Raw genomic sequence first — 18,729 nt, forward strand, 5'->3', positions numbered from 1 at the left:
TATATACTGTACATTAAGGTAGTTTAATGATTGGAACTACCTTAGAACACTCAATTTAAAATAACTAAAGGATTCCACAGTCTACTTGGTGTCTCTACTCTGGCTACATATGAAAATTACATGTGAAGTTTTAAAAAATCACATAGATACCCAAATCCCACACCTGATTTTTCTGAATAAGAACGGCAGGATAAGGCTCATTTTAAAACACTCTAGATTTTAGAGCATAGCCAGAGCGAAGAATTACTTTTCTTTTCTTCTTCTTTTTTTTTTAATGTTTTATTTATTTTCAAGAGAGAGAGAGACAGAGTACAAGCAAGGGAGGGGCAGAAGGAGGGGGAGACACAGAATATGAAGCAGGCTCCAGGCTGTGAGCTGTCAGCACAGAGCCTGACACAGGCCCGAACCCAGTAACTGTGAGATCATGACCTGAGACAAAGTTGGTTGATTAACCAACTGAGCCACCCAGGGCACCCTAAAGAATTACTTTTCTAAACACAGAAGGTATACAGCAATGCAAGATAGATGGCGTCTGGAACCAGGATGATTTTCTTTCCTTTTCTTTTTTTATTTACTTATTTTGCCGGGGGGAGGGATAGGGTGGGCAGAGACAGGAGAGAGAGAGAGAGAGAATGTGAATGAAGGAGGAGCAGAGAGCCAGAATCCCAAGCAGGCTCCACACTGTCGGCGCAGAGCCCAACACGGGGCTCGAACCCAAGAACTACAAGATCACGACCTGAGCCAAAACCAAGAGTTGGACACTTAACCAACTGGACCACCCAGGTGTCCTTAAAGGATGATCTTCAAAGGTAAAATTACAAATGAGAAGTGGTGGTAAAGAGCGTGGAATGCTGAGTTAGTGCGATGAAAAGAACGAGTGAATGAGGTGGCCAGCAGAGTAGGAAGACAGGAAAGCAGAATTACCACCCAGTGCCAGGAAGTCCGGGTTAGAACCACGAGGGAAAGCAGACAAAAAGGAAGCCTCTATGGCTACAGCCGCTGCTCAGCACCACAATCTGATGACTTGTTTGCAAACAGTGAAAATATCCGTCTTTGTCATGCTCACCCTTTGCAAATGGCATGATGCGTTCCTCACCATCGTTGCTACTTTTACTGGTAACGTGCAAGTATACCATTAGTTTTCTTATTAACTGCAAGTCCGTGACTTTGTCCTAATCTTGCTGATAAAGCATTTGAGATTTGGTTTAACTTTCTTACCTTAAAATTTAGGAAATAAATTCATTATAGAATCAACCTCAACCAATATTAACATATTCATTAAATAAATATTCTCAAGAAAAATTGTCATGATAGTAAATGACAAAATAAAATCAAACACAGTACATAGTACCAGAAAATAAAAACTCGAAATACATGTGTCACAGAATGAAAATATCCCTGAGGTAGTGTCCAACTGAGGCTTCCTTCCATTTGGTGGTATTATAGGTGAGCTAATCAATATGAATATAACTGTTGTTTTCACAATTATAATAACAGATAAGCAATTCTTTCCAACAAACTCTTAACAGTTCTTATCTGTTTTTGTTTCAATGACTTTCTTTTGATAATTGAATGAAACTGTGGGTCCTTTGCCCAGAACAGACACACAAATGCACATGAACAGTGAATTTTCCAAACCTAACATCTATGAGGTTGTAAACTTTGACCAGCAGAAGAACCTGATGTTACCGTATTTCTAAAGACCTACCATGGTGAAAAAAATACATTTTCTCTAATCAAAATACTTCACACTATAGATGCAAGGCATTTCCTAAGTATGGAAATGTGGATTTTGTATATGTTTATATCTTCAGGGGACCAACAAATCCCCAATGGAGGAGTGAAGAGATGTTTGTATTTACAGGTGACCTGGTACTGCTCACCTCTCCCTCTTATTTATGGGCACATTTCTTACTCTCATTTGCTTATAACCCAAGACACCTATGTGAAATGGTGAAAATATACTGATTTAGGAATTGTTTGGAGGCATCTTTGAGCTCGCCGAGTAGACACCATGAGGAAAGCTCACCCTCTCGAGTTGAAAAAATTTATGGACAAAGAATTATCATTGAAATGAAATGGTGGTTGACATGTCCAAGGAATAGTGCGAGGGTTCGATCCTGTTATGAATCCTGTGATAGATGAATGTGGGGAGATGGCAACTAGCGGGCAACACAGCAATGTTGGAATGGTGGTAATTCGAGGAAGCCTTGGAACGAATATAAACAATAAGTGTGTTCACCGGAAGAAACCAGCTGCCGCCACATGTCCCCTCTCCATAGCACCTGTTTTACTACAATATAAAAATCAGGTCATGCATTTTCATATTGAACTTTGTTAAACAAACTTTTTTAATAGCCAAAAAAAATATATACCAATTTACAGTTGCAAGTTCAAGTCCAAGCTTAGCAGTAGGATTTTAAAACATTTAACCTATGTCCTGGATTTATTGTCTACACAAAGAAAAGTGAGCCCAATTTCACAAAGCTTTGGTGAGTACTGGGCAAAGGTTCAGTTTCCTCCTATATTAAATGAAATTATAATCGTACCCATTTGAAAGGATTATAAGGTTAAATAAGATACTATAGGTAAAGTGCACAGCCAAGTGCCTGGCACAGAGTAAATGCTCAACAATCAGCTATTACGAATGTGGCTCCTATCATGCTGTGTGTTGCATAAAACAACTGTCTTACAGGGTTACAAGATATGTGTAAGGAGTTGAAGTAAAAAGCATGTTCAATGGTAGTCCCTCTTTCCGTTTCAGTTGATAGAAGAGGGCACTGGGGCACACGTAAGTTAGTTATGTGCTGAGTGGAAGCCCGGAGAGGCTGTCCATCTCCTCGCCTTCACAACTGAAGAACTCACTCTGCCCCCAAGCTCATGGGGTCAGTGGCTGACAAGTCCCTCCGTAGGATCTGCATTAGGCTGAAGAGAGCTGCAGCATCCCAGGTCACACCCCTCCCCAGAGCACCGTGGATCCAGTGACTGAATGACACATGGGTATGAAGGCCAAGCCCTTTGCCCCAATTCAAGGACAGTTTGAAGGGCCATCCTGGTTCCAGAGTTCCTTGGGATGAGCTGAAGCTTTCTAAGCAGCTGAAATGCAATTCAACCTCTCCCTCTGCCCAGTCCTGCTCCTTTGACTCCCTAAAAGTATTGATCACGAGAATACTCCTGCACACAGATCTGTCTCAGAGTCTGCTGCCTAGGGAAATGACTTATACCACTTGCCCAAAGTCAAAAAGCTAATGAGAGATCAAAATGGGATTTACTACAGATGTGCCAGCGTGATTCCACAATTATAAAATGAGCAAGAAGAGATGAGACCAAATGAAAGAATGAACCAAAGACCTATAGGCAACATTACAAATACTGCCCTAAAATATCCTAATGATGTCTTACTTGTGGATCAAAAAAAAAAGAGAATGATCTCTGTTTGAGTTGAAATGAGACAGTGCCCATCCCTACATGAAGAGGAAAATGAGAAGGTGACGAAGGTGAATTTCCTGGGATGCTATTTCACTTCAGAAGGAGAGATTAACTGGACCAAAAGAGGCTTTAATGACAGAATAGTTCTGCCCTTTATTTTATACAAGAGGAAACTGCAAACCAGATCAAGGGCAAGAGGAAAGAGTGGTCTAGTCTAGCTTTCTTAATTTTCAGAGTCCTTCAGCTTTGTCTTCAATATGAGATTTGTACATTTTATGTGAAGTGTAACTCCCACAAAAGATTCAGGTATTTTCAAATGTAAGTATGAAATGCATTATAAAACTAAGCATGACTTTTGAATTAGGTGTGTCATTCTTCCCTTCTATGGAAGAGCTCTCAGAATCTCCACTATTTCAATAAAATAGTCATAAATATTATTTGCTAAGAAGCATTATCTTTTGCCTTTCCCACACCTAGTCCTTTATCTAAAACGCTCAAGGAACGAATTTGGCTCTAAAACACTAAAATATTTCCAGTGTTTGGGGAAATTTTATTCATCTTGTTTGGGAAAGCTTAGTGGCGTCATGCAAAGTAGCACATAGCACATCCCAAGGTTTCCATCCTGTCAGAAACAGGCTTTAGGACCCTTGACATGTCATTCAGCTCCTTGTCTCCTACAAACCCGAAGAGCAGAAAACAGAGACCCTACCATTCTTTTTATCAATTCCCAAGGCTTCTTTGAAAAATCTATTTCTGTTCTGCCACAGCTTCTTAAATTCCTGCCCTTCTCCTAATCTATTTCCTCTTTTTCTAGTTATAGTAGGCACACTTTGCAAGTGAAATCATTACAGTTAAGAGAAAATACAGAAGCAAATTCTTGAATATCAGAACTCTGCATAAAGATAAATCGTGGTTTGAAAAGGGATGATAACAGTACTAGTCTGGATAACTGAGATACTATAGAGTAGACTAATCTGCCCAGCAACCAGCCAATGGCTTGGGTGGAATTAGTCAGCAACTCACTAATTTATGATGTTCCTACATTTATATACAGATACTTCTATTGAGCTATGTGAAAATTCCTGAGAGGCAGCATTTATGTTCATTTTCCTTGCAGGAAAATACAAAATACAAAAGAATACAGTTAAGATATTGTACGAAACATGTTGGACAAATCAATAGTCTTCATAATAAGTAACTCCTTGAAATGAAGGCATCCTAAGACTTTTTAAGGAACACATAGATTTAAAAAGCATAAATAATTCTAAGACTTAGTTTAAAGGAATTGATTTTTGGATGCTAAATATGCAAATGAACACCTTCCTTAAAACAGTGAAGGAGAAATTTTCTCTTTGAGGAAAAGAATCAACGATGCAGGATTTCTGACTTTTAAAGGAAAGTCTGTCATGTATTTTTTTAAATAGATGATGGGTGTCAAATAGTTACGGTAAATATTCTATTGAATATATTTATAAGAACAGGATTTTATTTTTACATGTCCATATTTACAATATCCTCTAAATTACATCTCTTGCAAATGTTTAAACTTATTATTGAAAAGTTTTAGCTGTTAACATAAAACCGTGCTAGCATATCAGACATTTCTTGACCCTCGTTAGAGAGATGGTAAGCAAAAGTTTGAAAACCACCCCTGGTAAGCAAAAGTTTGAAAACCACCCCACTAAATGGGACCAAAGTTTCATTAACTTATAATACATTTTAAAGCCAAATTTCTAAGAAACTATATACATAAATCCTAGGGTGTCTAGAGTGACACTGAGGAGAAAGCCTAACTACAGGGCCTTTTGTAGACAGGGGGATTGGAGCAGGGAACCTGCAGAATGTGGAAAAAGATAAAGATACTAGAAGTGGGAGGAGGGGCCCAAAGCAGGCACGCCGTGGCAGGAGAGGGAGAGCGCGCGTGCGCAGGTGGAAAATGCAAAGGCTGTGGGCTTTCGGGTAACAAGATGTTTGTGTTCAAGTTTAGATTTTACCACATTTTGGCTGAGCCACTTTGAAGAAGTCTTAATTTCTCTTTTAAAGATCAAATGAGAAGAGGACATTTTTTAAATTATAAAGTAACAGCACTCATTAGTCATGTCAGTCGTGAAGCCTTTTGCAACTAGGAGCCATTAAACACTAGCAGTTTGCATAATGGTCAACAGCGCCGGCTCTGGACCCAACAGATTGTGCTGGACAAAAACTGCCATTTCCTGGAGGTGTGATCTCAGCCAGGGTAACTAAACCCCTCTGTGCCCAATTAGCTTTATGTGTAAAACAGAGATAATCGAAGTATCCACTTTATAGGGTTATTATGAAGATTAAGTGAGTTAATGTATGTAAAAGAGCTTAAAATCATGTTCAAAGAATTAGTTGCTTTATTACTGTTGGTGGTGGAATTGTTATTAATCTCTGATTCTCAATGTCAAATAGAGATCAGGAGATTACCAACCTCTAATAAGTATTTGTTGTACTAAGAATCTAGAAAAAGCAGGGTGGGGCGGGTGTGGAGACAGGCAGCTAAATCTATGGAAGAGTTTTAATAATAAAACCTACTAAAATGGCTCCATGATTTCACAGCAAAAGTATGTGACAATGATCCAGTAACGTTCTCTGCTGTCATAACTAACAAAGTAACATATAACTTTTTCCCTTGCTTAAAGGCCCAAACCCCCAAAACACATTGCAATTTGTTCATATAAAGAATACCCTGTGATATATCCAGTAGGATTATATTTGGTCCTTAAGGATGACACAATTTGTTAGAAATGATTTTGCAATATGGTAGGTAAGGACCTTACATAAAGGAGTTCAAACGCTGAAGTACCAAAAGACATTGCAAAATATCCTAACTTGTTAACATACCAAACACAGAACACAAGTTAGAAGGAGAACACAAGCCCTTTGAGCTCTGATTCTAACTAATCCATTCCCACACCTGACTTTTCAAGCCACATACAGGTCTTTTTGAATAGCTTTACAGAAATTATTTTAGAAATTAGAAGTCTGGACTCAAATCTTGACTGAAATGTGAGAATGCAAAGATCAGAAACATGCTTTTTAAGAAAAGCATTTTTGAGACTATGTTTTAATTTTTTTTTTTTAAGTTTGGTAACTATAACCAAAGGGTAATGTGCCAAACAGACTGTACTGCTTTCTATCTTCACATCAGCATGCCGTCTGAGCTAAAACTCAGGCTATATTCTGTGGCTCTGTTAACAAATAATATGTACTGAAAGCAATAGATCAGCATTAGGAATTTTAAAACTTACAAGTGTGTCTGGCCAGGGAGTAGTTGGATCCACCACTGGTCAAGCCAAATCCTTCTGGAATTTGACTAGAGCTTCGCGGTCTGGTCAACAATTTGGGAGGTTCGATTTCAGCACCAAATTCAGCTCCTATGACTCCTAGTAAAACAATAGCAGTGGCTTGCTTCCGTCTTTCCTCATAAGATGTGGAAATCTTTTTCATTTGTGGGATACTTGATAAGCAACCTGAAAACCCAAACAGAAGTTAAAAGACTATCAGTACACAAACATAGAATTTAAAAAAAAACATAAAAAACATTCAAGATTACTCTTTGAAGAAAGAACAGTCTTTTTAACAAATGCACCTGAGATGTCTGGTTATCCACACGCGAAAGAACAAATCTGGGCTTCCATCTCTCACTAGACAAAAAAATCAACTAAAAAAAAGTCAACTCAAAAGAGACTCACAGTACTAAATATAAGAATTAAAACAAGAGAAATTGCAGAAGAAAATAGACAGCTGTATCTTTATGATCCTGGGGTAGGCAATCCTTTCTCAGAAGGATACCAAAAGCACAAGTAATTTTAAAAACTTCTTTAATTGGACTTCATCAGTATTATAAACTTCTGCACTTAAGATGACAAAATCAAGTGAGTAAAAAGACAACACACAGACTGAGAGAAAATACTGTCGATCAGATATCTATAAAGGGTTTTATCTAGAATATACGAGGAACTTTTACAACTCAGTAATAGAAAAGTACAACTTTTAAAATGGGTACACAATTTGAATAGATATTTCTCCAAAGATATATAAAGGGCCAGGATGCATATCAAAGAAGCTTAACATCACTGGTCATTAGGAAAATGCAAATCAAAACCAAGATGAGCTACCACATCTCATCCACTAGAATGGCTATGGTGAAAAGGATAATAAAATGTGCTGTCGAGTATGCACAGAAAATGAGTATTCATTGCAGGTGGAAATGTAAAAAGGTTCAACTACTTTAGAAAAATAGTTTGGCAGGTACTTGTTCAGTTTGGTTTTCTATTTCCTCTTGAGTCATTTCTGATAGCTTCTGGTTTTAAAGGAATTATCTATTTCACCTAAATTTTAAAATTTATTGAAGTTATTTAGAGTACTATCTATGATAAAAATATTTCAGTTGTATCATCGCTATGGATCTGTTTAAATATTATTTGTGGCTTCTCTAATATTACTTTTCATGCTTTTCTTGATCAGTTTTGCTAGAAATATATATTTTTTCAGACTTTCAAAAAAATACTTCAGTTTTTATCTTATTGTTACTTTCTATTTCACCGATTTCTTAATTTTTATTATTTCTCCTACTTTATGTTTTTTATCCTTTCTCTTTGTTTTTTTCTAGGTTCTTTTTTTAAGTAAACTCTATGCCCAACGTGGGACTTGAACTCACACCCCCAAGATCAAGAGTGGCATGCTCTGCTGACTGAGCCGGCCAGGAGCCCTTGTTTTGTTTCTAGGTTCTTAGGGTAAACACAACTCACTCATTTCCACATTTTTTTTGTTACGGTTAACAATGCCAGTCACAGAGTTAATATCCATGTTCTTCTCCTTTAATAACAACTTTGATTTTCACTGAGTAGTAATCTACTCACATCCTTTCAAGTGTCCTTTCAAGAAAAGACAAAGCCATAGCCTCACTCCTGGCTTTAAGCTTTACTCATGATATATTTTAAGTCCTCTTCAGCTCACAGGAGCAAAAAGCCTGCTTCTGGGAAGTAGCTAAGGGTTTTAGCCTAGATTATTTCTATTTTATTACTTGTCCACAAGGATATCTATCTTTCTAGAGACTAGTTATGTCTCTTTGGTTTTCTGTTTGTATATTTTATCTATCACAGCTATATATTTGGTACAGAGAAATTTAAAAAGTGAACTTCTGGAGACATCTTCATTGGAGGTCAGGCTTCTACTCTCTCTAGTCATCCATCCAGCCCCTTTTAGTACTTCACTCTCTATATTACTTAAATCAATATAGCAAAGGGCCTGCAGAGCTCAGTATGCTAAGGCATTAGCAGCGGGGACCTCTGACTGCTTTTAGATGTTTTGTTTTATTTTGTCTCTTCCTTATATACTAACTGAAGGTAAGGCAAGGGAATGCAATGGGAGAGGCTAAAGGGGTACCAAATCAAGAGAGACTTGTGCATGGCAAGCTGAAGACTTTTAACTTTTGTTTAATGGAAAGCTATTGGAACAATTACATCAGATGTATTCATTGTTAGAAAGACCATGATAGTGGCAATAGGAAGGTAGATTATGAGGGAAAACAAGACTGGTGTCCAGCAGAACCAAAAGAAGACTCATGCAAAGATCAGGTGAAAAACAGTAAGTACCAGTGGTGGTAGAAATTCATTTATTCCATCAGTTACTCAGTCATTCAACATATAAGAATTGAAGGTCTGATGTATTCATGGTATTATGCTGGACGTTAGCAGGGACAAAAAAAAAAAGCAAATTCCCTGTTCTCTTTGAACTTAAAGCCTACTAAATGAGAATCAGAAATAGGTTACAGAATCAATGAGAACATTATAAACTGAGAGAAGAGTATGTGTAAGCACCTAAAGCATGAAGTAATTTGTTGACTTCTAATTCAAAGAGAGAGGTGATCGGGTTGGAAGCCCTAAGAGCCAAAAGAATGACAGAAAACAGGCAAGAGAGGCAGGCCTGGGCCAGACCACAGATGGCACCATAGACCATATTCACATTTCAACTTTTATCCTATGAACAGTAAGAAGATACTTAAGGTAAGATTTAAGCCACAGAGTAACATAATTAGATTTAGGGGGTTAGAAAAATATTGTAAAAATCAAAGTGAGATTAAGATTGGTTTGGTCTAGGGGCGCCTGGGTGGTTCAATTGGTTAAGCGTCCGACTTTGGCTCAGGACATGATCTCATGGTTCATGGGTTCAAGCCCTGCATCAGGTTCTGTGCTGACAGCTAGCTCAGAGCCTGGAGCCTGCTTTGGATTCTGTGTCTCCTCTCTCTGACCCTCCCCTGCTCACGCTGCCCCTCTCTCTCTCTCTCTCAGAAATAAATAAAACATTAAAAAAAAAAAAAAAAAGATTGTTTGGTATTGGGGCACCTGGGTGGCTTGGTCAGTTGAGCACCAGACTTTGGTTCAGGTCACAATCTCATGGTTCTTGGGTTCAAAACCTGGGTCGACAGCCTGAAGTCTGCTTGGTATTCTGTCTCCCTCTTTCTCACTGCCCCTCCCCCCATCTCGTGTACATTCTCTCTGTAAATAATAAAATGTTAAAAAAAATTTTTTTTAAAAGATTGGTTTGGTCCTGGCCAAGTTGATAGAAACACTGCAGATTTTACATGTAATGCCTTAAGTTCTTTTAAAAATCTAAGTTAAAATAATTATCAAAATTAACTAATCAAAACAAAATTAGAATAAAAGGTAACAAATTCAGTCAAAAATAGTAAAAATTTAAGCAAAAAGTAACTAAAACAAAAGTGAAACAAAGAAAAGAAATCCTTTTAAGATAAGTAGGTATGGCTTCTCCAGAAAATTAATAATAACAAACAAAACACCCAGCACACAAAGCTTTTTGGTAGCAACTTTAAATTGCATTTATTTCACTGAGCTCAAAGGCAGAATAGAAGTGTGCAAGCAGACCTGGTTGAGCCTATGAAATGGACATGGTAGGGTATTATAAAGAATTTAGTAGTTAGAATGGTGTACTTTCCTAAGAAAGTGGCATTCAAGTACTTAAAAAAAAACATTAAGAAAACTAAAATGGAAACATCAAAGAGTAGTTACTATTTATTTGGAAAATAAGAAAAGTCTGGTACAACTGAGTACAAAAAAAGATTTGTTGCTGCTGCCATAGTCTCTTAAGATTTTGTACGTCACACCTTATTGTTTAAAAAAAAAAAAAAAGATAGGGGGCACCTGGGTGGCTCAGACAGTTAAGCTTCTGGCTTCAGCTCAGGTCATGATCTCAGGGATCCTGAGTTTGAGCCCCACATTGGGCTCTCAGCTCTCAGTGCGCAGCTTGCTTCAGATCCTGTCTCCCTCTTTCTCTGCCCCTCCCCTGTGCACGCCCTCTCTCAATCTCTCTCTCAAAAATAAATATAAAAAAAAAAGATAGTTCTGAAAATTTGTTAATAGTTTTCATGCAGTGTATGGAAAGACAAAATCCAATACGAGTCCACAGAGAATACACTAATCTTTAAAAATATTCTAAATCTTCTATATAAAATTTTAGTTGTGATTCATCTCCCTAATTTATTTTTTATAGTATATTTAAGGAGATTAGCCCAATATTATAAAATTACTTCATCACTTCTAAGGATATGATAGGTCATATTCAATGAATTCACATTTCTTATAAAAAGCCTCAATTAAAATGTTCAAAAATATTTAAGTAACATTCAGAAATATCTTCTAATTGGAACCCACTGTAAGCAATTCTCTCTCTCCATGGTCTTTTTCTAGATTATTAAAAGGTAAAGAAACATTAGTAAGAGTGTTAGTGTGTACATGTAATCACAGATTCCAAGTATGCCTACTGGTCTGTTGTAGTTATAATAACTAAAGTCGGGGGAAAAACCTAAAAGGTTAACCGTACTATGAAGAAACAAAATCAATACCCACTGCCTCTGTGTTTAGGAGGATGAAGAAGAACCCAAATCCTAGAGAAAGTGATATTTAATAGTTTGATCAACTAGATCTCAGATCATGCATTTAAAACCAACTTTATCTGAGTGCAGGCACAGACATGGGAGTAAGAGCTCTGTGCAACTTCATCTAGATGCGTGGAGTATATATTTCACTCTTTCCATAGCGGTCTTGAAACAGGAAGCAAATCAAGCTCCCCTCCCCCACATCGCAGCGAGAGCAGGCTCCATAACAATGGTTCAAAGGAAAGCTCTATTCCGCAGTTGCACTGATTGTTCTGTCAGCTGACCTCTGCAGAAGGGAATTGCTAACCGCTGCCTTGCTCCTTAGCTGACAAATGAATGATCGCAGCTCCATCTATTTTCACTATGGCTGCCTCTAGCCCAGGTGCTCAGACAGAGAGCCCGGTGTGACATCTTAGATCAAGATGAATTGGCACAAACTCCTGATCCGAGATTGTTTTATACCATTTAATTTAGTTTCTTCCCCTGCTTGGATGAGCACAGCTCTGGTTATGGATTTCTATTCTAATGTACTGAAGCAGGCCCTGAAAGAAGCCAATGAAGCAGCTGCTGGAGCAGGGGACTGCAGGGATACTGATCAATAGGCAAGGCATTGACCCCAGCCGTTCAGCCTCTGCAACGGCCACTGCTTGAAGGGGCGGGGGGGGGGGGGGGCCGAAGCGCACATGGGCTGCTTCCAGTAGGAAATTAAACAACAGGGGCATTTGGAGAGCTCCGCCTCTAGCCTTGGGCCCCCACCTTCCCTCTGTTCCTTTTGTTTAATTACCTCAATCTTGTCTAACTCCCACTTCTCAAGAAGGAATTAAGACTTTAGGTAAGTTTTAATAATGAACTTTAAAAGAGCCATTTGTAAATATTATCCTGAAGCTAATAGAAAGAATCATAACAGGTGCTCTATGCTAAGTGGCCAAAATATGAAATCTTAATTAGCTGTCAAGTACGTCACTTGGTGTAATTTAAAGTTCAGCATGTGCACAGGCTCGTAAGAACACTGTCCAACTGATTATTAATACTATTGATGCTGAAATTCTATGGTATCTAAGTTTTATCAGTACCCAGATCTGAACAGATCATAGCTCTTTGTTAACAGAAGAGGAAGAAAAGGGATCCCCTAAAAGAGATACTGACTGATTAGTGATTGTATACAAAGTACAGCTGTCCATCTCTACTGCTATTCCAACAGTCACATACCCCAATTTCTGATTCTTTAATTTTTTGGATGTGGAAACATTTAAAATTACTGGCTTGGTTTTGCGCTTAAATAATACGAGACAACAAGCAATTAGCTGAAATGTTTTCCTATAAGTAAAGCGACAATCAAATAAGAGATTCTGAGATATTAAAAATAAAATAATTCTGTAAAACCAGACCTTTCTACAGTTTCATTTGTCTCATGAAAATTTGGTATTTTTTCACAGAGACATGCCTCCATTTAATCATGCTAACGGGTGACATGGAGATCCATTTTCTTGACAAGACGGTTGATCACCCTATCACGGTAAGAAAATTAATACCTTCGACTGGCCCTGTGTGGAAAACAGAAGCTGCATGCAGTGGTAAAGGACAGAAATGTTCTACATTTTAAGTTGCAAACAGGATACTTATTCTGTGCAAAAATAATAGGTTTCTTCCTTACTGGGTTACTTTAAACAAAATATGAGCCTTTGACTTTATTAAAAACAGCCATTTAATTCATACAGTGCTCCTCAAAAGTACATAATTGTCTTTAGATTTAGCATAATTGACTCTAGATTTACACGAACAGGAGTAAACACTTTACTTACAGCTTAACTAGAACACAGGTAAAATATTTGAGAAGTTTAAGCTATTTAAAGGGCTGTGAGATATTGATTACCTCATTTAAAAAGCAGTCAGAGAGTGCAACCAAGAGGTCAAGATAAATTTACCAGTTTGAAGCACTTTACTAAATAACTCTAAAGATCATGTTAATTGGCTTTGTGTAGTTCCAGGGTAAAATTAATTTTATCCTAGCTTACAATAAAAGGATTAAAAGGCATATTAAGTTCTTCAGTTTTAACTGGAATAGGAATCAATGGATTTGAATTAAGGCTAACAGCGGCTTTATGAGAGATGGACTACCAGAAATACTTTATATCTGCTATTAGCCACCTATTGATGAAGCTCTGTTATTGTATTAGGTATTAAGCCTTAGATAAGAAGGTACTGCCAATTTACCACTCTGAGAATATAGTTTAAGAAATGTGAGAATTGACCTGGAAAAACTATTTCCAAAATTTGATTATTTAGGATCGAGTATCAGAAGGCTTTCCATAGATGACTTGAATATGTTTGATATTTAAAACTCTCGTAAAAATTACTGAAGTAATGTGCTTGAATTCAATCATAATTCACCTCAAGACCATAACTATCCTTAAAACTATATCACAAACATATCTTTAAAGTTTTCTTTAAAACAAAACGTTATATTCAGATTGGTTTAGCACACTAATTTTATGCCAGAAACTTCTGGCACATGATGGAGTCCGAGTGACATTCGCAATGACATCAACGTTTTCTAAATTTGGTATAAATTTCAATATACTCTAAAACGTCCCTTTGGAAATTCAGAAATGCCCATTTATTCATGATAAATGACAACAAAATTTTAAATGTTTTTCTTTACTCTTTCCATATTTAATAAATTTTAGAATTGTATGTATAGAAAAATAAATTGCTTATTACCATATATTGCCTTGGAGAGCAAAAAAAACTGTATTTAGTAAGACTGTATACTAATACATATCTGTGATTTTGCAGGATTCTATTTGAATGATCAGAAAAGAGTATGTTGCAAGATCTCACAGTGGAAAACTAAAGGGAAGCACGTCGAGACTATCTAATATAATAAGTTGGATTAAGCTAGAAAATGGTCTCTATCATGATCCTTACAACTTTGTTTTATTTACCATAAAGCCTATTCACTAATATTGTTTTGATTAATTATTAAAGAACAAAGTAATTTTAATAAGGTGAACTTTATTAATACTGGCAATCTTAAGAACAGAAAAACTCAGAATTAAGACACGATTTACTATTTACCGAGTCTGCACACAGCTGGAATAGTCTTAGCATTTGGATCATTCAAAGCTCTTACAAACATTAGTCAATTAAACTACAAATGATTTCTATTTGAGGACCAGTGAAATATTCTTCCCAATTTTCATTTTTATCTATTTCTCTTTTCTCAATCCCAAGGATACTTTAAATGTGATGTGCCATTATCAACTAATACTATGAAAAACATATATAAAGAGTGTATATTAAGATAAGTTTACAACAGTATGACAGTGAAATATGTCCAATCAAAATATATTTTCATACATATCTAAACATAAACAGAAGTATCTAAAAGAAGCTAGGTCTTCAAAAGCAAGTCAAGTTCAAATTGTTTTTAAGATATACTATAAACAAATTAACTTCAACTTTCTATTATCAAAATTGATAAATGTGGTTGCCTAATGGAATATTAATTTTTTTTTTTTTTTTTTTATTTCTAGGAGAGAGAGAGAGAGCGTGAGCAGGGGAGGGTCAGAGAGAGAGGGAGTCACAGACTCTGAAACAGGCTCCAGGCTCTGAGCTGGCAGTCAGCANAGCTGGAATTCCACCACAGATTCCACTGTCCGCCTGCATCCGCAAAGGTGGGAGTGGCTCCTGCTAAGAGCCATCAGTGAGACAGTAACGTAGAGGCAAGACGACTGGTGTGCCGTCATCTTTTTTTTTTTTTATGTTTTATTTATTTCTAGGAGAGAGAGAGACAGTGTGAGCAGGGGAGGGTCAGAGAGAGAGGGAGTCACAGACTCTGAAACAGGCTCCAGGCTCTGAGCTGGCAGTCAGCACAGAGCCCGACGCGGGGCTCGAACCCACGAACCGCGAGATCGTGACCTGAGCGAAAGTCGGACGCTTAACCGACTAAGCCACCCAGGCGCCCCTGGAATATTAATTTTTAAGATATGCTCTCTTAATTATTATGTGGTGCTAACCAAATATGCTGACTTTACATACACATACACACATTAAGGATATTTACTAATATGGGGGCACCTGGGTAGCTCATTCAGTTAGGCATCTGACTCTTGATTTTGGCTCAGGACATGATTTCACGGTTTGTGGGTTTGAGCCCCACATTAGGCTCTGTGCTGATAGCATGGAGCCTGCTTGGGATTCTGTCTCTCTCCCTTTCTCTCTGCTCCTCCCTCACGCACGCTCTCTCTCTCAAAATGAATATATAAACTTAAAGAATATATAATTATATGCACATATATAATAGTATATAATAGTCTTAGTGTACCAAGACATTAAAATTTAGATCTAAGTGAGATAGAACTGAGTTTTTAAGATTTTAAAATACATCATCCATGTTTTAGACCCTTATGAAGTTTCCACAGTGTGAACTGTTTCCACATATATTTGCCCCAAACATTTTCTAACACTACTTGCTATTCTTAGAGTTAAGACCAATAACTAAAGTACAATGCCATAAAGATGTCAACTTTGTAACCATAATCTTCCAAATAAGCTTTGTTAACAATGGTGGGGGGCGGGGGGTGTTTAATATAAGCAAAACTCTTTTCCTATTAATTCATTTTAGAAATAATTTGTTTTTAAAAGAATTTAAAATGCTAGTCTTCTACTAATTAAATTTCAGGTATACATTATACCCCAATTCTTAGTCAAATACTGTAAAGAAGAGTTTGTTAAATAGGGATACAAAAAGGCACAGATTGGTGACAATCCAATGTGTGAAAAAGGACTCAGACCTCACTCTCCCAGTGGTAAATCCGGGTTTCATAAGCTTATAAGGAGCATTAGTGGGTCTATATTATTGTAAATGTAATTAAGTTCCTTTTCTTCAGCCAAGTGCTTTTGTATGAATATTGCACATTATTTTCATTTGTTGGCACACCTCAGAGCACTGCAAATCCTGCATTATTTATATAATAAGGCACACAAATGTCAATGATATGGAAAAAATTAAAATTGCAGGTGGCTGGTTATATGGTCACCATGTGAATTCCGACCTGTGCACCTGAAGTAAATAAGACGGACCAAGTTTTCTGAATCTTCCAGTCTACCTCCTTGGGAAAAAAGATCAACTGATTAAAACTGACAATCACAGGGCACTTGAACACTTATTTCCAAACTTTCCCATTATACCAAAGCAGGTGTGTGTGCAAAGAATACTTTTAGTATTCACCTCTCTAACCAACATATTTTAGTTACTCTGTGACCCATCCGTCAGAGTTTTCCTCATACCTACAGGGGGTGAGGGCTATGGAAGTTGCTCCCCAAATCTATGAGGCTTTCCCTGTTTGGGTGGCTTGTGCACGGTGTCCCCCCTCCCTTGAAAGCTGAAGTAAACAAACACGCTCTTCATTTTTTAGGCATATGCACGACGGCCCCTGCTGCAACACGGCAGCTTCTGCAAATGCCTATCCTGTGGGAGCTGAAGCCATTTTTAAATAATGCCTCTTGTACATACATGTATTATGTGTGTGCGTTTGACAAAAGACATCAAACCCAGTCTCCACAAAAATCAAATCAAAATAAAATAAATAAACACTCCAAAATGATTTTGTTTCAAAGGAAACTTAAAATGATCACTATCGTGAGGGTATGCTGATTTGCTGATTATTTTGATAGTTAGAAACCTTAAGCTTTGAAAGCAACTTGTATTTTCAAGTAATTCTTGTAACAATTTCTTATTCTTCAAAGACAAGTTCCGTATCCTTTTCCCCACGATATGCATTATCTTATTTTCCCCCTTATTCTCTACCTAAACATCAACAGGTCAATTTGTTTTTACTTTTAGGGTAAATACTCAGTTTGGGAGAAAACGGAGATTCAAACAAATTCCAAAAATTTATGATATCTATGTAGTCAGAAATTTTGTAGTTAATAACTCCCAAGAGTAATGTTCAAGTGTTGTTCACTTTACCTTTCAAAGGCGAATCTGAGATAACATGTCAAGTTTTAAAAACGACAAACTGTAACGTTAAGAAGACTGTTATTAGCTTTTTCATGAAGATACATTTCAGAAATAGTGGTTAGTGGCTTGTAAAATCATAGAAATTTGAAAACATGACAAATCATTCTCATAAATTCTCATACAGTTAATGTTCAGAAAAAGATAACCTTCTAGCAAGGAGATTCACCTATAAAAATACTAGAGTAGACATGACGTACTTCTTTTAAAAATCAAATGGGACACATGAGGCTTAACATTTGGGAGACTGTTAGGTTACATTCAATTTGACACTTGTGCTTTACACACTGTGAGAAACTGTTACACCTGAGGTCACTGCTATTCATAAAATAACAAAATATTTATTGGATACACTTAAAAACAATTTTCATCTAGGTAATTATCATCAACTCCGTGATATAAAATCAGATCAAAGGGGATAACTGCCTTGTTCTACCTTTGAGAAGCTAACAGTTGCATCTGCTCACTTATAAGAAGTATTTGTAGTATTCATTTTTCTGAATAACTATAAATTTGGTCATAATAATGAAATGATGCTATATAATTAAAAGTTACCATTTTTAAAAGACTTGCTTGCAGTAAATTGGAACATCTAAGATATTTCTTGCCTCTCTTTTTCTTAGATTATGTTATCTCTGATTTTGAAAAACGATCACCTTATTTCACATGTTATTTTTTCCTCTGCTATCTTTACTATAGATGACTTGTTAAGTAGAAATAATGGAGCATAGTCAGGGGCAACATAATTCCAGTATCTTGGAAATTAATGGCCAGTACTTTGAAGTAACAGCAGATCTGGGAAAAGGTGTGGTGGTTAAGCCCGGAACAAAGTTTTATAGCTAAGATTTCAATAACCCAGTTGACAACGAGCAGAAATACATAAGCTCTCTCCTTTCATGCATCTTGTGGGTTATTGAAACTTGGTATAGATTAACATATGGTACAATTCCCAAGAACTAAACAAATAAAGAAAGTTTAAGGAAAAATATTTTTAAATTTAGAAGAGAAAAAAATGAGAAAAGAAATAAGGAGAAGAAACTTAAAGGAGAAATAAAAAGGTCATAGATAACTTTGACTTGTAATTTATTAATCTCATTAAGAGATGACCAAGAAAGTAAAGCTTTGAAAATTAAAACCACAAATAAGTAAACTAAGCATTTGTACTAAAAGTCTAAAAGCCACTGACAAAACAAACCACAGTCTCAAACTGTTAAGGATACACTCATTATTAGCCTAGAATCTATAGAAAAAGTAGCCATCTAAGGAGTATGCACATGTGTAGAAGACATTTCAGTTCATTTTTCAGGATTTCCATTTCTGATCTTGTTACATGTTCATTATTTTATCATTTTTAAGC

General features: G+C 36.7%; 1 protein-coding gene and 1 long non-coding RNA gene across 4 annotated transcripts in view; one reads left to right on the top strand and one right to left on the bottom strand.

Moving 5' to 3' along the window:
• The window catches only part of WDR7 (WD repeat domain 7), a 357,763-nt gene that overhangs the window by 142,970 nt on the left and 196,064 nt on the right, over positions 1–18,729 (bottom strand). For all 3 annotated transcript variants that reach the window (XM_039230510.1, XM_039230509.1, XM_039230511.1), the window contains one exon: positions 6,702–6,923. In XM_039230510.1, coding sequence (XP_039086441.1) covers positions 6,702–6,923 — 222 coding nt within the window. The remainder of the gene's footprint in view (positions 1–6,701; positions 6,924–18,729) is intronic.
• On the top strand, positions 12,127–14,196 carry LOC120230772. The gene is made up of 3 exons (XR_005528161.1): positions 12,127–12,182; positions 12,787–12,866; positions 14,147–14,196. It is a non-coding gene; the product is annotated as an uncharacterized LOC120230772 (long non-coding RNA).

This window comes from Hyaena hyaena, unplaced genomic scaffold, assembly GCF_003009895.1.
Source record: "Hyaena hyaena isolate Hyena2069 unplaced genomic scaffold, ASM300989v1 scaffold_47, whole genome shotgun sequence".
NCBI classification, from domain to species: Eukaryota; Metazoa; Chordata; class Mammalia; order Carnivora; family Hyaenidae; genus Hyaena; species Hyaena hyaena.